This window comes from Megalobrama amblycephala, linkage group LG10 (genome assembly GCF_018812025.1).
Source record: "Megalobrama amblycephala isolate DHTTF-2021 linkage group LG10, ASM1881202v1, whole genome shotgun sequence".
NCBI lineage: Eukaryota > Metazoa > Chordata > Actinopteri > Cypriniformes > Xenocyprididae > Megalobrama > Megalobrama amblycephala.
Genome location: NC_063053.1, coordinates 38,178,320 through 38,201,713, shown reverse-complemented (window position 1 = coordinate 38,201,713; position 23,394 = coordinate 38,178,320). Strand labels below are relative to the sequence as shown.

At 41.4% G+C, this 23,394-nt stretch overlaps 1 protein-coding gene across 1 annotated transcript in view; it reads left to right on the top strand.

Annotated features, from left to right (window-relative positions):
- heatr5b (HEAT repeat containing 5B) overlaps positions 1–21,080 on the top strand; it is a 32,595-nt gene extending 11,515 nt beyond the window's left edge. Inside the window, exons 12-36 of the mRNA XM_048206059.1 lie at positions 828–980; positions 1,070–1,169; positions 1,460–1,569; positions 1,651–1,814; positions 1,899–2,074; positions 2,163–2,268; positions 2,364–2,554; positions 5,198–5,357; positions 5,432–5,621; positions 7,034–7,203; positions 7,386–7,533; positions 7,805–7,984; positions 8,516–8,773; positions 8,902–9,083; positions 10,565–10,633; positions 12,056–12,235; positions 12,459–12,690; positions 14,473–14,700; positions 14,783–14,910; positions 16,317–16,461; positions 17,194–17,445; positions 17,642–17,857; positions 17,928–18,079; positions 19,762–19,975; positions 20,213–21,080. Coding sequence (XP_048062016.1) covers positions 828–980; positions 1,070–1,169; positions 1,460–1,569; positions 1,651–1,814; positions 1,899–2,074; positions 2,163–2,268; positions 2,364–2,554; positions 5,198–5,357; positions 5,432–5,621; positions 7,034–7,203; positions 7,386–7,533; positions 7,805–7,984; positions 8,516–8,773; positions 8,902–9,083; positions 10,565–10,633; positions 12,056–12,235; positions 12,459–12,690; positions 14,473–14,700; positions 14,783–14,910; positions 16,317–16,461; positions 17,194–17,445; positions 17,642–17,857; positions 17,928–18,079; positions 19,762–19,975; positions 20,213–20,520 — 4,412 coding nt within the window. The 3' untranslated portion in view covers positions 20,521–21,080. The remainder of the gene's footprint in view (positions 1–827; positions 981–1,069; positions 1,170–1,459; positions 1,570–1,650; positions 1,815–1,898; positions 2,075–2,162; positions 2,269–2,363; positions 2,555–5,197; positions 5,358–5,431; positions 5,622–7,033; positions 7,204–7,385; positions 7,534–7,804; positions 7,985–8,515; positions 8,774–8,901; positions 9,084–10,564; positions 10,634–12,055; positions 12,236–12,458; positions 12,691–14,472; positions 14,701–14,782; positions 14,911–16,316; positions 16,462–17,193; positions 17,446–17,641; positions 17,858–17,927; positions 18,080–19,761; positions 19,976–20,212) is intronic.
- Positions 21,081–23,394: the final 2,314 nt, after the last annotated feature.

Genomic DNA, 23,394 nt, shown 5'->3' with positions numbered 1-23,394 from the left:
ATGTTCTTAATTTCTTTGTATGACATTCTGGCCAAAAATTGTTGCACAATTTGTCATGTTTTATTGCGTTATTATCACAAATAAAACCATTTAATCCAAGCACAACTACGCAATATGCTTACAGATTTTTTAACAGATTTTTAATAATATTTGAATAAAGGGTGTAGATGTCAGTTTTCCTTGGCCGGACATTGGCCACTACTGTATGTAAATATTAAGACATGCAATATAGATTTGAATTTAAATCTTTTATTAGTTCACTAAATGCGAAGCATTCGTTAAGAAAAAACGTTGTTGGTGAGCAGCTTTGAGCTTAGAGAACGGACAACTTCAAACAAGATGGCTGTTTAAAGGATAATTTACAGTCGTGTCACTTATTACACACCACATGAATAACGACAGGGACGTGAAATATTGATTTGAGAAGAACCGTTTTCAAATCTTTCCTGTTTATTATATTATCCATTAGAGTGTAGAAAACAATCATTTTAGTAACAAGACAAACAGTATAAATTTTATCATATTAAAATGGTGTAATATTATGTTTTTTTATTGTGCTTATCCAAGTGTAGTGCACTTGCAGAGAGACTCCACCCACACGCTCTTCTGATTGGCTGTGATTTTCGATTGATTTTTGTCACATCTCATAGTCGTGTCGTGTCTTTTATAGACAGACAAATTGCTTGTCAGTTTAATGTTTTTGTGTCATGTCTGGTTAGGACACAGTGTGAAGTAGCTGACCTGAGAGTAGAAGCACAGTGTGTTTCTGGCCTAAAAGCATGCATGATAGCAGTTATATTAACGATCATGTTGTTTCATCTCCTCAGGACCGTCTCTAGTGCGTTACCACCTGCCCAAGATGCTTCTGCTGTGGCGTAACGTGTTTCCTCGCTCTCAGAAGGAGCTGGAGGCAGAGAAGGCCAGAGGAGACTCCTTCAGCTGGCAGGTGATGCTGGAGGGTCGCGCCGGCGCTCTGTGCGGTAAAACACCTGAGATCTTCCTCCATGGCTTTCTCTGCTTTATTTATCAATGTGCGTCATGAAAACATCATATTTCTCGTTCCTCACAGCCATGCGCAGTTTTGTGGCACATTGTCCAGAGCTGCTGACGGAGGACGTGATCCGCAGACTGATGACGCCCATCGAGTGTGCCATGACCATGATGTCACAGTGAGTGTGACAGTATAGTATTTACAGTAAAGACATGCTGGTGCCAGAGCTATTTCTGTGAGTTTGGGGTTAGTCTGAAGGAAAATCAGCAAGGACACATTAATTAATCAGTTTATTGAGCATCAAATCAGCATATTAGAATGATTTATGAAGGATCATGTGACACTGAAGACTGGACTAATGATTGGACTTTGATCACAGGAATAAATTACACTTTACTATATATTTCAAAAGAACACAGCTATTTTAAACTGTACTAATATTTACAAATCACAATTTGTGTTGTGTAGTGTTCCTGCAGTGATCAAGGTTCATGGAGCTCATCTGAAGGCCAGCGCTGCCATGGTGCGACTGCGACTCTATGACATACTGGCGCTGCTGCCGCCCAAGACATACGAAGGCAAGTCCTTCAGCCGATGCCGCTGTCAGCACTGATGACACGAACGCTGATCGTGACTGATGATTTGCTGTTGATTGACAGGCAGTTTTAACGCTCTTCTGAGGGAGCTGGTGGCTGAGTTCACGCTGACGGATAACTCTGCCAACACCACCACGTCTCTGCTGCGCTCGCTGTGTCATTATGACGACAGTGTGCTGATGGGCTCGTGGCTTCAGGAAACGGATCATAAGTCTATTGAGGATCAGGTAATTTAAAAATCCAGACTGTCATTCACAGAAATAATTTCGCATGCCTTCCTTGTGGTTTTCTGATGTGTTTGTGTCCAACAGCTGCAGCCCAACAGCGCGTCGGGCAGCGGCGCTCTGGAACACGACCCATCCTCCATATACCTGCGTGTTCCTGCCGGCGAGGCCGTGCCCGGGCCGCTGCCACTGGGTGTGTCGGTGATCGACGCGTCTGTCGCTCTGTTCGGAGTCGTGTTTCCTCACGTCTCTTTTAAACACAGGTGCTTTAAATGAATCAGAAGTGACAGTATAGGCATGTTAGAAAAGATTCTGGTTGTGATTTATCTCATGTCCTGTTGTCTATTCCAGGTTGCAAATGCTGGATCACTTTGCCGAATGCATTAAACAAGCTAAAGGAGTCCGTCAGCAGGCCGTCCAGTTAAACATATTCACTGCAGTGCTGAGCGCTCTCAAGGTTTCAGAAGTGCTGCACAAACCTGTAATAGATTTGTATGAGAATAATAATAATGTTTGTTGACTGGCGTTTGGGACTTTTCTGTGTTTGTACAGGGTCTGGCTGAGAACAAGAGCAGTCTGGGTCCGGAAGAGGTGCGTAAATCGGCTCTGGCGCTGGTGATGGGCGCGCTGGACAACCCCAACCCCATCCTGCGCTGTGCGGCGGGCGAGGCTCTGGGACGCATGGCACAAGTCGTCGGAGAAGCTTCCTTCATCGCCAGGATGGCACAGCACAGCTTTGACAAGTAAGCAAGCCAAACCGCTTCAGCGGCGATGGCAATATGACAGCTTACATTTCTTAAGTTCCAATTCAAATCAATACAGGGTCATTAAAAAGTCTTAAATTTAGTTTTACCAAATTTAAGCTCATAAAAAGTCTTCAATATCTTGGTAACACTTTAGTTTTGGGTCCAGTTCTCACTATTAACTGTGTTTATTAGCATGCATATTACTTGGATATTGGCTGTTTTATTAGATCTTATAAAACACATATTAATGCCTTATTCTGCATGACCATATTCTACATCCCATAATCCTTACCAATATCTAAACTTAACAACTACCTTAGTAACTATTAATAAGAATTAGAGGCTTATTGAGGCAAAAGGGGCTCTCTGTAGGAATGACACCCAGTGTTCAAAATAGGTACTGCAGTCCAAATTCAAAATATTGTTTGGCCCGCCCCCTCGTTCAAAGACGCGGGTTGCCAGCTTTTACAGCATATGGTTGCCAGCAACAATAGGAGTGCAATTGACAATGAAAGCTGAGGAGACTTAAACACTGTAAGCTGATGAGTTGATTTATCTGTTTTTATATGCTGTTGTTCATAGAGATATTTAGATGGATTCAGAGGCTTTTTACTACAGATGCACCAATTGCAATTTTCTTGGCCGATTCCGATTTTTTGTTAGTGTGATCGGCCGATACATATTTTTTGCCGATTCCGATCTTCTTTCTAAGAACTATAAATGACAAACAAAAATATACAAACAAAAATGCAAAAATGCATTTCTTCAATGCAGAGTGTTATTTTCATTAAAAAAAAGTAAAAGTCAGTAATAAAATATAAACAGCTCAAATAAATGCAATAGAATAAAGAGAACTATGAAAGTTTTTCGGATTAACTTGGTTTTTATTCAGGTAAGAAATACTACAGAAATTAAAGTAATCAAATGTAAAATAACACATTGTGTTATTTTGCATTGGTTACCTTAATTTCTGTAGTCTTTATTGCAAATAATTCTTACCATTAAAGTTATAAAACGTATTCAGTCAAGAGCAGAAAGTGATTTTCTTTGTCTTTTGTTCTTTGATTAACATGACAGACAGCAGCAGGAATATTGGACTGCTGTCTCTTTAAGGGTTTATGAACGGTGTTAAACGGACCCAATACTGTTACACACGACATGAGTTCACTTTCTTAGCTATTTAACGATTCAAAACTGACTGTGTTTATCTGTGTACTCACCAAGATTGCCTGTGCCGCTGGTTTTGACATACTTTTTAATGTATTTGACATTTTAAGCGCAGGAAGGCGCTTATTTTGGTACTTGTGACTCTGTTTGATTTCTGTCTCTGTTTGAGACTGAGCGTGGCTTGTTCGCTCCACTAATATAGATCAGTAGTGCGCGCGCTTTCGGTGTGAGCGCGAGACATGCGGGAATGACAAATTTATGCGCAATACAAGCACTAGGCTACTTAACCGGAGCGAATGAGACGAGAGAGAGAGAGAGGAGGCGCCCGCGCGGGTGTGTGTCACTTCACCGTGACAGAGAAGAGAGCGAGAACGCGCAGCTGACGTTATTGCCTGATTCTCTGACCCAGTTTGTTTGTTGGTTTCCATGGCTGCAATACACGGTGTTTTCCGCCAACTGGCAACCTGTGATGTCGAAACACTATTGGATAAACTGGCATCACGTGGTTTCACACAGACCAAAACAAAAACAGACATTCCAACACAGAACGCACATTTTCAAAGTAGAATATCTGGCTGTAGCATTGTTTTTCTGAGGAACAAGTAGGTGAACTTAGCATGTTTCTTAAATATCTGCAAACATATTGGGGTATTTTTATGCTTTATTAAAGTAAAAATCTTACATAGAGCCCCTTTAATAGTGAGAGTTGGACCCTAAACTAAAGTGTGACCAATATCTTAAATGATAAAAGAAAAGTCTTAAAGATCATTTCAAGAGGTCTTAAATTTGGGGACGAATAACCAGGATTAGGATTAATAAAATTCAAAAGGCAATGATTTAAATAAATGTGAACAATGCATGTTTCATAGTTAAACCACAGGTTTTTGCTTGTTCTACTGGCTCGTACTTTCAAAGCAGTTCACATTCACTGAATAGCCCACATTTATGCCAGTCAATTGTTTTCATCTACTGTTGATGAAATATGGCAATGTTTACATCATGGTGTTTAAATCATACCTGTAAACTTTTTGCGTTTTAGTTTCCATGATATTTTCTTTTCATCTTACCTCCATATGATGCCTAATCAAGGAGTGTTTATAAGCGCAGCTGCTTTGTTTACAGAGGTAACCGGGGTCACCGCTGTATTTCTGCTGTTCCATAAGCGCCATCTACTGACAGAACAATGCGAATATCAACCCATATTTTCACTCGGCTTACACACAGTGTTGTAAATGTTAAACGGTGGATTGATAAGAAGATAATGTGCATTCAAAATTTTTAGAATAATAATGAATCTTGAACATTATATATAATCATGTTTTAAATGAATATATATAATTATTTGACTCATCCCATTCTTAAAATAGTTTAAAGGCTAAAACTTGAGGTTTAGGTTAATTTAGGCATGCATGTTGTTGTATTTCTTGCTGTTTCCTCATGTTTGTCTTGTTCTGTCTCGGCTCTTCTGCACAGGCTGAAGTCGGCACGTGACGTGGTGTCCAGGACGGGTCACTCTCTGGCATTAGGCTGCCTGCATCGTTATGTGGGCGGCATCGGGTCAGGCCAGCACCTCAAGACCAGCGTTAGCATCCTGCTGGCCTTAGCTCAAGATGCCACGTGTCATGAGGTCCAGGTAAGCGTCGCAGACAGCAGGAGCTTATGCTGCTGGTTTACTCTGACTCTGATGACTTCCTCTGGTAATTTCAGACCTGGGCGCTGCACTCTCTGGCTCTGATCGTGGACTCCAGCGGGCCCATGTACCGCGGTTATGTGGAGCCCACGCTATCTCTGGTGCTGACGCTGCTGCTGATGGTCCCGCCCTCACACACAGAGGTGCATCAGTGTCTGGGCCGATGTCTCGGAGCGCTCATCACCACCGTCGGCCCAGAACTACAGGGTATTGAGAATTATAGCATTTGTACTTGAAAAATATTTATTTTTCATTCTTCGCTTAGGGGTAAAAAATAAAGTTAATGTACATCATGACTCCGCCCACATTTAGATGCACATGTAAATATGTGCTGCGCTTTCCTCTCAATAACAGAATAAACACACAATAACAATGCCAGCGGTGAGAAAACAGCAGTTCAGAAAGCATCTGATCACAGCGATGTGTGTTCTTCAGCTCTCCAGTCACGTCACGTTTATTTCTACAGCACTTTATACAATAGATTGATTTAAAGCAGCAGCTTCACAGTATTAAAGGTCCCGTTTTTCGTGGTATTTTGAAGCTTTGATTGTGTTTATAGTGTGCAATATAACATGTGTTCATGTTTCGCGTGCAAAAAAAACACAGTATTTTTCACATAATTTACTTATCTGTATACCGCTGTTTCCACTGTCATAAAAACGGGCTGATGACTTCCTTGTTCTATGAAGTCCCTCCTTCAGAAATACGTAACGAGTTCTGATTGTGCCAGCGGTTCCTGTGTTGTGATTCGACAGCAGCTTAGCGAACCTTGCCCGGAAAGGTCACGCCTCTTACCATAACGTGGAGATGCACACGCTCAGTGTTATTGTAAACATGTCTTTAATTTTACCCTATCAATTTGAGCCGGAATCAGACCCGATGATTGGACTGCGGGATGAAAATAACAGCGTTTCGACGACATGGCGACAAACACACTTTACAAACGCAACTCTTGTGTATTCCTGTGGGCGGAGGTTAGTCAAAAAACTGTTTTAGTGACGTCATTAAAGAAGGAAGTAGAGGGATGTAGTCCAAACTGGCCGTTCGATGTAGGCGACTTCTGTTAAATAAAATATCTCGCTTGGCATTGAACTTTGAGCTTTAAAATTTAAAATTTAACAGATTTTATTTATACTCTAACAACAACATTACACACTAACTAAAGTTGGAAACATGGGATCACGAAGAACGGGACCTTTAAAGATGAAAAACAGTGTCAGTGTCTCGTTCAGTTTCTGATATAAAGAGTTTCTCTAGTGTGTTCATGTTTTTACTCATGTCTGACCTCGACGGACTGAACAGAAGAAATAAAGATTTACACCTCGAAGAAGGCGGAGCCTCTGGGCCACACCCACTTATTACATCATCACCACTGACCAATGATAGTTCAGAGGCGTTTAACCAGCTGAAGTGAACTTTTCTGAAAAAGTTCTCTTTGACAAACATTCAGTACAGGACTTGTGGACATTGGATGTTGTTGTCTGGCTTTAAATCTGCTTGAAGATAATTCACAAATAATTGGACACATTATCCAGCAAGTGGATCACATATATGCCTCTCGCCCTGGCAGCGCTGAGAAGAGTATTTTTATTGTTTCTCGCTCTGTTTTGTTTTCCCAGGTAACAGCGTCAGCATCTCGACGATCCGCTCGTCGTGTCTGGTGGGCTGCGCCATCATGCAGGATCACTCCGACTCTCTGGTTCAGGCGGCAGCGATCTCCTGTCTGCAGCAGCTGCATATGTTCGCTCCGCGACACGTCAACCTGTCCAGCCTGGTGCCCTGCCTCTGTGTAAGACTGCTATATCAGCTATTTAACATCTTCAAATTTAACATGTTCAAAAAGCATTTCTTGGTTGATCTGATATTAAATGTGTAAGTGTGAATGCCAGGAGAGCTCATGAACGCACACAGGTAAATAGTTCAACAACAGTCCAGATTCTGCCAGTGACTGACGTGTGTTTGTGTGCGCAGGTGCATCTGTGCAGCTCTCACCTGCTGTTACGGCGCGCCGCTGTGGCGTGTCTCCGGCAGCTGGCTCAGCGAGAGGCTGCAGAGGTCTGTGAATACGCCATGAGTCTCGCCAGGAGGGCCGGTGACGGCAAAGACAACACCTCCATCAGTACGTAACGTGCCCTGGAATATTTACAGTGTTTCAATCCCAGCCCATCAAACTCAAAAGGTCACAATACAGACCAGCTTCACAGTAATAAACAGGAAAATAACAGAATCAATGATGCAAATTGAGACAAATTTTATATCTGTATTAAAGCAGCTCTAGTGAAGACAATCGTGTCATTCAGATCAGTTCAGTTCGAGTTTTGTTCTCATCCAGTAGTGTCGGTGCAGTCAGATCGATAATATTACTGAATATTTCACATTGATCTTTTCAGATCTGAACATCACGGAGACGGGGTTGGAAGGTGTTCTGTTTGGAATGCTGGACCGTGAGACGGACAGGAGGTTGTGCTCGGACATTCACGACACGTTGGGTCACATGCTCTCGTCTCTGGCTGTGGAGAAACTTCCTCACTGGCTCAAACTCTGCAAAGACGTGCTGGCAGCAACTACAGGTGACAACCGTACACTGACAGTGTTTCTGAGCGGAGCTGATCCTGCTTCCTGACGGGAATGAAATAAACCATTACAGGTTTTGCACGTAAATAATGCATTCCTCTAAGATTCTGCAGGGTAGGATAACAAGAACATGTCCAGTTTCCATAACAATGCTTTTATCTGCTTCCTTTGGAAATTTGGCTGGTTTACACTCAATCAATCAAGAATCAAGCCTCCTCGGTTGAAAGCAAAAGACATTGCTGATGTTTTTCACTTGCAACAACTAGCGTAACAACAGCGAGACTGATGTATTGGCCGATATTTGGCTTTTTTTGGCAATTCTCACATTGGCCGATACATTTTCCTATTTGACATCTTGCTCCTTCCCATAAGGTTTTCCAAAACTGCCATTTCTTAGGTCACTATGAGACTTTCTTGTGTAGTCTCCTATTAAAAATCAAGTGAAACTACAGTGTGCTCAGATGAACATGCACTGTTATCTAGACTCCAACGATCCGTCCGTCCCTCTCATCGTGTTTTCGTTGCAGAGGTTGGTGGGACTGTTGCGTCTGACAGCAGAAGGAAGGAAGAGGAAGACGACTCTAAGAAGGATGAGATGGATGATGACATCATGTTCACATCACTGGGTCAGGATGACAAGTCCAAACCGTCCGTGGCGCCGCGCTGGGTTACGCGAGTGTTTGCTGCCGACTGTCTGTGCCGTATCATTCATCTGTGTGAAAACGCAGACAAGGCCCACTTTGACCTGGCAGCTGCTCGCGTCGCCAAGACCAAAAACCCTGAAGGTAGACATCTTTAGGTCTCGATGTACTGACGGCGAAGTTATTTTCGCTCTTCACTTAGGGGTAAAAAGAAGTTCTACTTGACGTGAACCGAAGTAATTTAGGACATGAGTTTGTTGTATCTTCCGCAGGTGACTTCCTCGTGCTGCACTTGTGCGATCTGATTCGCATGGCGTTCATGGCTGCGACGGACCACAGTAACCAGCTGCGCATGGCTGGTCTGCAGGCTCTCGAGGACATCATTAAGAAGTTTGCAGCTGTGCCGGAGCCCGAGTTCCCTGGTCATGTGATCCTGGAGCAGTATCAGGCCAATGTTAGTTCATTCATTGATGCCGTTCAATCATGTGGCATGTTAGAGCACTGGTAGCCTGACATCAACATGTTCAGATAATAAATTGTATGAAAAGTTGCATCTTTGCTTTAAACGATCGCTGGGATCAGATCATATATACATGATGGCGATTCCAGAAATGATCCACCCCTCTGATCATCATGCCAGAGTCCAATATCTGTTAAACATGTTTTATTGCATTGTTATAGTTTAAGCTCCCTTAGGAAGTTTTATTATTCTGCATAAATTTTAGAAGATTTTTTTTAACAGAGTCAATACTGAATGCATTTAGAGTTTATATCTATTGCAAATTTTAAAGGTGCCCTAGAATCAAAAATTGAATTTATCTTGGCATAGTTGAATAACAAGAGTTCAGTACATGGAAATGACATACAGTGAGTCTCAAACTCCATTGTTTCCTCCATCTTATATAAATCTCATTTGTTTAAAAGACCTCCGAAGAACAGGCGAATCTCAACATAACACCGACTGTGACGTAACAGTCGGGATCATTAATATGTACGCCCCCAATATTTGCATATGCCAGCCCATGTTCAAGGCATTAGACAAGGGCAGCCAGTATTAACGTCTGGATCTGTGCACAGCTGAATCATCAGACTAGGTAAGCAAGCAAGAACAATAGCGAAAAATTGCAGATGGAGCGATAATAACTGACATGATCCATGATATCATGATATTTTTAGTGATATTTGTAAATTGTCTTTCTAAATGTTTCGTTAGCATGTTGCTAATGTACTGTTAAATGTGGTTAAAGTTACCATCGTTTCTTACTGTATTCACGGAGACAAGAGCCGTCGTTATTTTCATTATTAAACACTTGCAGTCTGTATAATTCATAAACACAACTTCATTCTTTATAAATCTCTCCAACAGTGTAGCATTAGCCATTAGCCGCGGAGCACTATCAAACTCATTCAGAATCAAATGTAAACATCCAAATAAATACTTTACTCACATGATCCGATGCATGCATGCAGTATGCATGACGAACATCTTGTAAAGATCCATTTTGAGGGTCATATTAGCTGTGTGAACTGTGTTTATGCACTGTATTATAGTCGAGAGCTCGGGGGGCGGGGAGCGTGAGATTTAAAGGGGCCGCTTGCTGAATCAGTGCATATTTAATGATGCCCCAAAATAGGCAGTTAAAAAAATTAATAAAAAAAAAATCTATGGGGTATTTTGAGCTGAAACTTCACAGACACATTCAGGGGACACCTTAGACTTATATTACATCTTGTAAAAACTGGTTCTAGGGCACCTTTAAAAAACCTTTTATATAGGATTTTGAATTCCTCTTATAGTTCATGTTACTTGCCATGAAAATAGCCAAGGAAGCTGACATAGAGTTAAAACTCCAACTAATCAAGCAGTCAATGTCTTGCATTGTGTACATATTTTAATTTGTTTAAATTTTCATTTGTTCTGTTTTTCATCCACAGGTTGGTGCTGCGCTCCGACCAGCCTTTTCCCCAGACACACCCTCAGACATCACTGCCAAAGCCTGCCAGGTAAACTTCAGACTACAACACAAGCTAGTCTTAAGGGGTCATATGATGCTTTTCAGTGTTTTTTCTTTTCTTTTAGTGTTTGTGCATGCATACAAACTTCAAAGTTACAAAGCTCATAGTGTCCCACGAAGATGTTTATTCTATCTAACAGAAAAAACTGATCCAAACCTGACTAAAACATCTTGATTCTAGTCCAGATATCACCTTCTCAAACATCCACATCACAGTGTGAAATATTAGCATAATGCGTACACAAAGGAAGAAGCTTCAGTGAATTAAAGTGTTATTGCCATGTCGTGGAGATGCTGTGTGTTTGGATGCAAAACTCAGTGTTATGGTAAGGGGCGTTACATTTCTGACACATGCTTGAGGTGTTTGGCAAATCAAAATGAACTGGCTCAGCTGGCCAATCAGAGCACTCTGGGCTTTTCGGAACTTAATCAGTGCGTTTCAGAAAAAGACAGAATCCATAAATCAGTGCCTGAAGAAAGAGTTTCAGATAAACTGCTTGGATTTTTCAATGAAACTGATTAAAGCATTGAAGTTATACACATATAAACTTATAAAACTTGACTTTGGCCTCAGTCAAAATGATTTGCCTTAGAATATATTCATGGGCATATTCATTTTGCTCAGAGATAAATAAACTGAAAGTGATAAACCGGTTATTATCCAGTTCCCGCTGATGGGAAACGTGTGGTTCTGGTTTTTCTGAGTATCTCATATTAAGTCAAGGCAAAAACATTGTTTTTTCATGTACTGGTCAATGATAAGATATTTTGCTTCCATAATGTTTTCTTTCAGACTAGTGGGGAAAAAAGCATTCAAAATACAGATTTAACTTTATTTTACTATGCACTTTATCTATCTGTCGATTTCAGTTTCAATCCATCTCTTTAAAGGCAGAAATCTCCACTTCCGCAGCTTTACACACACCAAACTTTACAGACTTATTCATGTCTATATTCTGAAGGGTTGTTCATATATCAAGTATATAAGTCCAGAATCCACTCTTTATGGCTTTATCATATTTCTATTTGGAAATGTATGCAAAATAGTGCATATTTAATTAGATAATGCCTCATTTGAATATTTGCGCATAACATTTCAGAAAACCTGTAATACAAAACAAATGATTGGAAGCTCATTTCCATCATGGAAGTCAGTAATTGTGAGGCATGAAGTACGAATTGCAAGATAAAAATTTGCAATTACCTTCTTTTTTATATTCTGTGAAAGAAACATGCTTCCTTAGTTGTTTTATTGTACTGTGATGAATCAGCTGGTGAAGTATGGTGATATTTATCAGTCAACATTTTTACTCTTTTCACCTGTAGTGTCTTGGCTTATATTTCACTGCGTTTTCATCACACAGAAAAGCCTCTCTGTGAGCGTTCTTCAGTGTTTGGTTTCTGTGTACAGGTGTGCAGTGCGTGGATAGGCAGTGGTGTGGTCAGTGACCTGAACGACCTGCGGCGCGTCCACAACCTGCTAGTGTCCTCTCTGGACAAGGTTCAGGCTGGCAAAGGCGCCTCCAGCCAGCTGTACAGCGAGAGCGCCACGACGATGGAGAAACTAGCTGTCCTGAAAGCATGGGCCGAGGTACGTCCGAACACTCGCAGCACCTTCAGCAGCGACATTTACAAAGACAAAGAGTATCAGATATGATGCAGTAGGGTTAAAACACCGTTATCATTGTTCTAAGGCCTCTAAATGATCAACTTACTGATCAACCTGTCGCACACAATCTCCTGCATGCCTTCTTTACAGGGTGAATCCACGTCCTTCCACCATTATCAGCATTATTTACCGTCTCTGGTTTCAGGTGTTTGTGGTGGCTATGAACATAAAGAAGGAGTCTCAGTCCAGGCCAGCGCGTCCAGCTCAGGGTGAGGATGAGGAGGTGGGAGATGAAGGAGATGTTCTTCCTCCAGACAGCCTGATGACTTTAGTTCAGCCGGAGCTGCCGTCTCTGAGCCGCCTGTGGCTGGCGGTGTTGAGAGACTACGCTCTGCTCTCTCTGCCTGCGGAGTTCTCCAGTCAGCTGCCGCCCGAAGGTAAATCAAACCATCAGCTCCTTGTCTTTTCTTCTCTATTATGTCGTATATCTGAGTGAAACTCTTCTGGAACAAGAACAAATGTAGGGCGGGGCTTGATTTTGTCTGTGGGGAATTGATTGGATGGTTGTGGTTTGCTATTGGTGGATCTCATGTGAGTGACAGGTTGCCCCGCCCTCATCATCAGAGAAGAGAAGAGATGCTGCAAGAGGGAGGAGAAGATATTCTGATTCAAGATTATGAGGAACATGAATTAAAAATAATAAATATTCCATAAAAAAATAAGAATTTATCCATTTTGATTTCATGGTGACACTAAAAGGGAAGGAAAAACTATCTAGATTTTACTGGTATCTGTATATTGCTGTTCTTTGCTGATCTCTAATTAGTATGTATTGATATTTTGATACATAAAACAAATTTTAAGTATTGCAGTTCCCCTGTTTCACCATTGTGGTAAAGCAGTATTATGTCCTTCCTGTTTAATTGAGTAAAAGAATCTGAGATACATGATTTATTTTGAGATTATGGGTTGGACATACAGTTATTAATTTTATTTGGTATAGGTCTTAAAAAAGGTCTTAAAGTCTTAAATTTGATTTTAGAAACAGTGCAGATTCCCATGGAATGAATCAAGGCCCGTTCACACTAAATACAAAAACTATAAACATAACGACACTACCGATCAAAAGTTTGGAATCGGTAAGATTTTTAATGTTTTTAAAAGAAGTTTCATCTGCTCACCAAGGCTACATTTATTTAATTAAAAATACAGTAAAAACAGTAATATTGTGAAATATTACAATATAAAATATTATTATTATTATTCTAATATGATGATCTGCTGCTCAAGAAACATTTATTGTTTACAATTGTACAAAATATTTGTGTACAATATATAATTTTTCAGTATTCTTTGATGAATAGAACGTTCAAAAGAACAGTGTTTATTTGAAATAGAATCTTTTGTAACATTATAAATATCTTTACTGTCACTTTTGATCAATTTAATGCATGCTTGCTGAATAAAAGTGTCAATTTCTTTAATTTCTTTAAAAAATAATAATAATAATAATTATTACTGACCCCAAATTTTTGAACGGTGGTGTATAATGTTACAAAAGATTTGTATTTCAGATAAATGCTGTTCTTTTGATTAATCAAGGAATCCTGAAAAAAACACAACTGTTTTCAACATTGATAATATGTTGAAATATGTTTGAGCAGCAAATCAGCATATTAGAATGATTTCTGAAGGATCATGTGACTGAAGACTGGAGTAATGATGCTGAAAATTCAGCTTTGCATCACAGGAATAAATTACACTTTACTTTATATTCACATAGAAAACAGATGATTTACATTATAATAATATTTCACTGTTTTTACTGTATTTTTAATTAAATAAATGCAGCCTTGGTTAGCAGACGAAACTTCTTTTAAAAACACAAAAAATCTTACAGATTTCAAACTTTTGACTGGTAGTGTATATTAGCTTTCACACCAGCGGATGATATTGTTCTGTTTATTATAAGCGCTGCATTTTTATCGTCTGTCTCTTTAAATGCTCGAGCTCGTTAAAGCAAGATGGATTCTGATTGGCTGTCAGTGCTTTAATCAGTTGGGAAAGTGATTCCAACGATATCATTCCTCCGTCATTAGTGTTATAGTAAACTATTTTAAATCACTTTATCATTATCATCCTTGGTGTGAATGGGCCTTTATTGATGTATTGCTCAACAGAAACCGATAATAACACTGTCTTGATAATTGTTTCCTCAGGAGGGGCGTTTTACACTCCTGAGACTATAGACACAGCGAGGCTTCATTACCGTAACTCGTGGGCGTCCGTTCTGCATGCCGAGGCTCTGTGGCTCAGTAGCACCGGATTCGGCACTGCTGAAGACTCGGCGGAAGGCAAGAGCGCTTCCATCACAGGACCTGGAGTGGCTTCAACGGCCGGCAAAAACCCAGATGACCTAGTGAAAGACAGATTGCACCTTCTTTTGGGTAAATTATCTGCGAGACGCATTTGGACTGTTTAATGTTTCCCCCCCAGTATGTAATGCGCTGTTCTCTCACGTTGTTTCAGGCATCAGCATCGAGTTCCTGTGTTTCCCTCGGGCTGAGGAGCCCATTGAGGATGTGATGTCATGTCTGCACGCTCTCTGCACACTGATGGACTCGCCTAATGCTCGGACACACATCGCAGAGGACCAGGTCAACATCTGCATCATTTGTTTTACTTCAGTCATTAGGAAATCATGAAAATGTCACATTCACGATTCGATTCCGATTCACAAGCTTGCGATTTGATTCAGTTTGATATCAGTTAATTTGGAGATATATCAGGTTCAGTTCATGTCAGTTTTTCTCAAGGGAAGAATCTCCTTGAACTGAACTATATAAGAACAGTGTCAGTCGCTACATTACTGTAATATTAGTTACTAGGGCTGGGTATCGACACAATTTTCACGATTCGATTTGATTACTATTCACATGCTATGATTATTTTGGATGTAGTATTTCAGTTTCAGCACATGGCAAATTTTCTAGAGGAAAAATCTCTCAACTAATGCTGTAAACTACACATGAGAGTCAGCTGGTGCTACTATAATAATATTGAAGGTTAAATTAACTTATTAATATACAAACACTTAAATTACGCACAATGATGTTTTTATTATAAATAAAGTTTAGAATTACATAATCATATTTCTACTCCAATTTGTTTTTGTTTTTTTGAAATATAAACATTTAAATCGCGGCTGTCATAACTGATTTATTCAAACATGCATTAAATATTGAAGAACATTAAAAATGATAATGAATATGTAACGGTGCATAGCTATATTTATCAGAATGTTGCTTTCTAGAGTTCACTTTTCTAGCTGACTAATGAGTTTATGGTCACTGAATATGTTTTTCTGAGGTAAATGTGACGTCACGTGACATTGAAGCTGTTTTATTGAGGTTGAAGCACTGATTGAGCGATTACACGAGACATGATACAGATTTCAGTAAGTTGTACTGTATATTTTAACATACCTTCAGATGTTAATGCATGTTTATTTCACTGTAACTGGTATTAAAGCGGAGGAGAGGATGATCACATGCTTCTCTTTAACTGAGGCGCTAAAGCGATCTGTCACGCCACATTAAACAGCGCCAAAACGGTATTTATGTTTTGAGTCTCATAATAAGATGGACGTCATTTGAAATCTGAGACTTTGCTTCATATCAAAAGTAACAAAGATTATTGTGATTTATTGGATGGGAGGAGCTACATATTCTGCTCATTCATCAACTGAAAACAACTAGACTAATCGATTCTTGGGATTTAAGAATCAATATCGGGTCGTAAAAATGAGAATCGATTAAAATCGAGAAATCAATATTTTTTACCCAGCCCTAATAGTTAAAATAACAACTGATCTGTTTACGAATATTTAAATTACACACAAGGCACTTTTTGTAATAATGGCGTTATAATATTTAACTTTTTTTTACATAATTATGTTTATACTTATTTTTTTGAAATATAAACATTTAAATGATGGCTGTAATAAAAACTTGCTTTCATGACAGATTTAACCAAACATACATTAAATACTGTTTATATATAGTTGCTGGCTGTGGAGCTGCTCAACGTGCTTCACCGGCTGTTATTAACACGTGACCCGCAGAGCATGCAGCTACAGGTGACGACGGTCGTGCAGAAAACCATCCGTGCCGCCCAAGAGCACCTGGACCACATCAGGAGCAGCAGGAGTGAGTAAAGATCTCATTCATATGTGCTTAACGTCATTTCTTAATGATGCAGATCAGTAAAACATCCTGTGACACATTACCTGCAGTTATTAGATCACGTCAAGCAATCTAGAAAATAAGAATTTCTTAATCTGTTTCCTGATACTTTTGTAGGCCATTAGGATGTCTTGATGTTTTTTCAGCATCTCACGCCATGAGTGTTGCATTTTGAAAAGTCATGAACAATTTAAAGGGTTAGTTCACCCAACATTAATTACTCTCCCTCATGTTGTTCAAGACCTTCGTTCATCTTCAGAACACAAATCAAGATATTTTTGATGAAATCTGAGAGGTATATGACTCGTCCATAGACAGCAATATAATCAACACTTTCAAGGTCCAGAAAGGTACTAAAGACATTGTTAAAACAGTCATGTGACTGCAGTGGTTCAACCTTAATGTTATGAAGAGACGAGAATACTTTTTGTGCGCAAAATCAAAACAAAAATAACTTTATTCAACAATCTCTTCTCTTCTTTGTCATTCTCATACGTTGTTTACGTCCAGCACTTCCAGGTTCTGCATCAGAATGCGACTCATTATTGGCTGACGCTGATCACGTGATCAGCACGACGCATGAGTGTGATGCTGACGCAGGAGCCAGCCAATAATGAGTCGTGTTCTGGCAGAGAACCTGGAAGACCTGGACGTAAACAACAACGAAACTAACCGTGTGTGTGTGTGTTGTGTCAGCTGTGGAGGACGCTGGAGGCGAGGAGCTTGGGGAAGGAGGCGACACCGGAGAGCTGCTTCCAGGAAAATCTCTAGTGTTTGCTGCGATGGAGCTGCTGGTTTTTATCTTGGTGCGTCACCTGCCTCAGCTGAAATCAGAGGGCAAAGAGAGCGTCAGACAGAAGCCTCAACACCTGTGTGACGACAGCAGCCGACTGGTGGCAGCCTCGGTCACGGCCCTCGCGGAGCTGCCGTCACTCTGCTCACCTGCAGGTACACACGCTCGCATAGCTGTCCTGTGTGTAACTTATTCATTTTGTTTGTGTAATTATACTAAAAGACTTTTACTTGATAAAGAGTCTCAATCAGAAGGACTGTAGGAGTGTGACGGGTTTATCAGATCATGTTAGAGGCTTCAGGATTTAACACATAACCAATATAATTGGAGTATATTTGTGTTTCTCTGTAGGAAGCATGACCATCCTGCCCACTGTGCTCTTCCTGATCACTGGTGTGCTGAGAGAGACTGCAGTGAAGACGTCAGATCACTCCGTCTCTGTGCCGGTGTCTGCGGCTCTGCAGGCCATCAAAACCATCCTGAGCTCGCGCGCGGGGAGGAGTCAGACGCAGTGGAGCGCTCTGGTCCGGAGCAGTTTGGCCTCAGTGCTGGAGTTCTCGCAGCCCGGTAAGACGAGCGCATGTTTCTGTGTTCAGTCCCGATGGCTTGGCTGCTTCTGACACGCTCTCTCCTCCAGATGTGTGCGGAGCCGGTGTGGATGAAGTCAGCTTGCTGACGGCCGTCACGTTGTTCCTGCTGTCGGCCAGCAGCGAGCTGATCGGCGTCTCCGTCCTGCAGAAAGGCTGCATTGAGCGATTCAGACATGGACTCGGTTCTGAAGATCCCTGGGTGAGTTACACGAGGACACAGACTGAAAACTTTATTTTTTGTAAAGTGAGTACTTTTGCAGTGATGAGTCGCACATACACCGATCAGGCATAACATTACGACCACCTTCCTAATATTGTGTTGGTCCCCGTTTTGCTGCCAAAACAGCCCTGACCCGTCGAGGCATGGACTCCTCTAGACCCCTGAAGGTGTGCTGTGGTATCTGACACCAAGATGTTACCAGCAGATCCTTTAAGTCCTGTAAGTTGTGAGGTGGAGCCTCCATGGATCGGACTTGTTTGTTCAGCACATCCCACAGATGCTCCATTGGATTGAGATCTGGGGGATTTGGAGGTCAAGTCAACACCTCAAACTCGTTGTTGTGCTCCTCAAACCATTCCTGAACCATTTTTGCTTTGTGTCAGGAGCATTATCCTGCTGAAAGAGGCCACAGCCACCAGGGAATACCGTTTCCGTGAAAGGGTGTACATGGTCTCAACAATGCTTAGGTAGGTGGTACGTGTCAAAGTAACATCCACATGGATGGCAGGACCCAAGGTTTCCCAGCAGAACTGTCCAAAGCATCACACTGCCTCCGCCGGCTTGCCTTCTTCCCATAGTGCATCCTGGTGCCATGTGTTCCCCAGGTAAGAGACGCACATGCACCCGGCCATCCACGTGATGTAGAAGAAAACTTGATTCATCAGAACAGGCCACCTTCTTCCATTGCTCCGTGGTCCAGTTCTGATGGTCACGTGTCCACTGTTGGCTCTTTCAGCGGTGGACAGGGGTCAGCATGGGCTGGTCTGCAGCTATGCAGCTCCATACGCAACAAACTGTGATGCACTGTGTATTCTGACACCTTTCTATCAGAACCAGCATTAACTTCTTGAGCAGTTTGAGCTACAGGAGCTCATCTGTTGGATCGGACCACACGGGCCAGCCTTCGCTCCTCACGTGCATCAATGAGTCTTGGGGCAGAAAGAATGGGATGAAAATAAAAATAAGCTGTATGAAATAAACCCTAGTATAAAAAGAAGTACCTTCCATAACTTCAAATCAAGACATGATCAAGTCGTCTTCACTAGGTGTAGACTGGGGCACTCAAGACTTACCCATGGGTTTTTATTAATAGGCGAAGTTCCTCCTTTATGTCTCTCATGTCAAGTTCCTTTGACTATTAAGCATATTCTGTTGAATTGTAAATTTTAGGATGCTGCTTTTATTCAGAAACATGCTTGCATGGAATATTTCAAAATGTATCACCTGAATGTATTTTAGATTTTCTTTAGACCTTTTGTTTGCCATGTAAATAGCCATGATGCTAACATGGCATAAAAACTTAATAAACAAACAAACAAATGAAATCAGTGAGCCTTGGCCGCCCATGACCCTGTCACCTGTTCACCACTGTTCCTTCCTTGGAGCACTTTTGATAGATACTGACCACTGCAGACTGGGAACACCCCACTGTTCAGCCAATGAAGATCATAGGCTGGCATTATGCAAATGAGTTACATTGTTACATATGTTCAGCAGGAAGTGAGACTGGAATTACTGATGACTCGTTCCAGGCAGTTTAGAATCACTTTCTTTTAGGAGACAAAAACTCCATTTTGCAGAACTTTTACATTCACAAACAGTTGCTATATTACACACTACATATCCAAAATAGCATCTTGTTTTTGTGCATGTTTGTGCAGACTCAGGCTCGCTGTTATCAGCTGCTGCTGTCGGTGTTCCAGCACTCCTGCCGGAGTCTCTCTGCGCCCTACATCCACGCGCTGGCACCGGTGCTGGTGGAGAAGCTGAAGAGCGTTGAGCACCACCGACCATCCACAGCTGCTGAGCTACAGGCCGTACAGGAAGGGGTTAAAGTGCTGGAGAGCCTTGTTGCCATGGCAGAGGAACACAACCGTAAGCGTTGGGCTGATTATTTTTGCAGTTAACCCTAAAAAGCCTACTGTATCATATTTAATAAAAAAAAGGATCAAAACTGCTGTAAAACCTTTAAGCCAATGAAAACTGTGTGCCAGTTTGATCACTATACTAACACCCTTTTCTACAGAAAAATTCAGTTGAAAGTACAAAAAGAGCAGCTTCATGTCAAGTCATGATCCATCTTCTTTCCTTTAACCGGTCTGTGTCACACAGGAGTTCAGTTACTGGCACTGCTGGTCCCGACCCTCATTTCATACCTGCTGGACGAGACCAGCTTCTCCTCAGCCTCCAGCAGCTCCAAAGGCCTGCATGAGTTCGCCCTCCAGAACCTGATGCACATCGGCCCTCTGTACCCCGTCGCCTTCAAGACTGTTATGGGGGCGGCACCAGAACTCAAGACCCGCCTCGAGGCGGCCATCAGATCCAGACAAGCCAACAGTAAAGCCAAGGCGGCGGCGAGACAACCTCAGCCGAGCGTGCAAGCGGCGCCCACCATCAAACTCAAGACCAGCTTCTTCTAGTCCATCAGAAGCTCTGCTCTGAGTCAGACGGATGTTTGTATGAAGTGAATAAAGGTCACAGTGACACTGTCATAAATCATAAGTGTCTGTTACAAGCATTAGTGCATCTTTTTTGTTTTTATGGGCACTTTTGAAATGCACCTTAATACCTTGCATAACACTGGTAGAAATGGAAATTAAGTATTTCTGTGACCACATTCCCATGTTTGTTTGTTTTTACTATGTTGCTTTTTATTATTTTCTGTATGATCATAATTTAAACCTCATATTATCATATTTATCACTTTTCCAGAAAATTGCTTGTGTGGTTTTTGGTAAATGATCATTGTTTTAAACTGCTGTTCATCATTCTTCTAAATATAAACTACTTGACGTATGCTGTGAATATCGGTGAACGCAGCACAGATGTGCTAAATCTGTTTAAATGTAGTCGCGGTCTGTGAGTCTATTGAATATTTTAGAGTTGCTCAATGCTGGAGTTGTTTGAGCTTTTAATAACTTAATTGTAATGTCTGCCTTTCATTGCCTGTCATTCATTAAGTAAAAATATAATTTATGCATCATTGCCTGTCATTTATGTCCACAAATAATGTCTCAGTCCCCCTTTTTGGTTAAAAAACACCTTAATCCACTGATGTAATTTAAAAATATCAGTGTATTCTGATGCATTTTTTGCAAGTAATGTTTAAACAGCAATTATTTCATTGATTCATATTTCACCTGTGGGCAATTTAGTTTTAGAGGTGTTTTGATGCAGAAGATGGGCCGGCACAATGTCTGGATTGGTGTTTTCCATGGCAGTCAGGTTCGAGTTAGAATGCCTTTCTCTGTGGAGTTTTCATGTTCTTCCTGTGTCTGCATGAGTTTGTTCCGGGTGCTCCAGTTTCCTCCACAATCCAAAAATCGGACACAATAACTTGCCCTGAGTCTGTGATTGGCCATCCCTTCAGGGTGTTTCCCACACCTATGATACTGGGACACTGGGATTGGCTCTGGCATCCCTGCGACCCTGTAGAGGATAAAGCGGTTTGGGGAATGGATTATATATGTCTCTCATCTTTTATCAAGTCAACTTGCTTCTCAGAGTGAACTGTGATTTTTTTTTTTTTTTTTTTCTCTCCCATCTCTTACAAACTCAGTCTATCTCAGCATCTAAAAATATGTGTGTGCTGTAGAGGAGGTTTTCTTCAAGGATGTTCCAGCAAAGATGGTTGTCTGTACAACAGGTTCTTCCATCTCTGCACAGGACTTTTGGAGCTATCTAAGAGTGACCATTGGGTTCTTCCTCACCTCTAAACCCAAATTCCTTCTTGCCCAGATGCTCAATTTGTCTGGATGGACGGCCAATTCTAGGGAGGTTCTGGGTCATGCCAAGCTTCTTCCATTTAGAGGCCACTGTGGTTCTGCAATCAATCAAAGCCTTGGAAGTCATTTATAAGTTACATTTATGTTGAGTCAGAGACCACGCCGGGTCTAGCAGAGCAGGGAACCAAGACAGAGCCGGTGGAGCCGATGACTACCAAGGCTGAGCTTGAAGCCACGGGAGTGCCGGTTTCACGTTCACTTGATGCCTTCGAACCCCGGTGCATTTGCATTCATCTTACATCATCTAACCCGCGCACAACACATGATAGAAAACAACGTGGTCAATATATTGTGTTAATTTGCTATTATGAACAACAGAGGGAATGACACTAGAGTCTAGCGGTTTCTGCTACTTGCAGACAGACTCTTTTGAGGATACAGCTGAGCCATTCATTTTTTGCACTCTGCATGATTATACAGCATGTGCATGTGTTTTAGAAGAGTGTTCATGCAGTTTTACTCCCTAAACAAGTGCGGACCTGAGTTTTTGAGCTATCATATTCACGCCACAGTTCCATTGCAACCTAAATTGGACAACCGCCTACAGGTAGTCTGAGGTTCGGTACCATGTCTGCATGACAGCTTTCATATTACCAAACCATGCTCTGATTTGAATTAAACTGTCAGTGTGAAAGCACCCTAAGTGTGGTAGAGGACTGGTTGCTGATGGTTGGCACCTTATCAGCTATATAGGTGGCAAAGGGGGCTTTCGCACCAAATAGTTATAGGAACTAGCCACTAGGATATTTACCTGAGGATTAATTTCTCCCCCGGGCCATGTTCCTGGTTGCATTCGCACTGGCAGTAGGAACTCTGAAGCAGCCGACAGCAGCGTCCTTAAGTGTGGCATTAACAAACGTCAAAAAACGGTAGATGGAGTACGCCGTGATCGGAGCGGTGTTTGTTGTGTGTCGTGGGTTTCGTGATAACGGAGATGGACTGTAAACATAATTTATGTGATTGAAAGAGCAAAATGGGACTAAGTCCGTGTTTACAGCTGGTATTAAGATGTGTTTTGGTCAATCGGATCACAAGTGGACGATGCTAAATACAGGTGTAAATGGGGTGTAAAAAGTTTTATGCTTTCGGGGTCCACTTTTGACCAGGTAGTAGAAAACGCATTAGTCCGGATTGCTTTCGTAGTTTAGACAATCACATGGTCAAATAGCTGCAAAAGGCCGCCTACTCTCCACCTACTGACCTAATGCGTAAACATTATGGGAAGCATGCTAGACAAATTTTTCAGCTGAAGTCCCAATTTTGGTTTGAAGATGAAAAATGTACCAAGCACAATGTTCTCTCACCATTCCTGATTTCTAACATGCACTACGCCTTTGGCTTGCTTAGTTGGGGACACTTGACATTTGACCTGACATTTGATTTGATCTGCCTGCATTGACATTAAAAGCTGCTGTGCAGCCAAAATTATATACCAGTTATCACTGTAAAGCTGCTTTGACACAATCTGCATTGTAAAAAGCGCTATATAAATAAAGGTGACTTGACTTG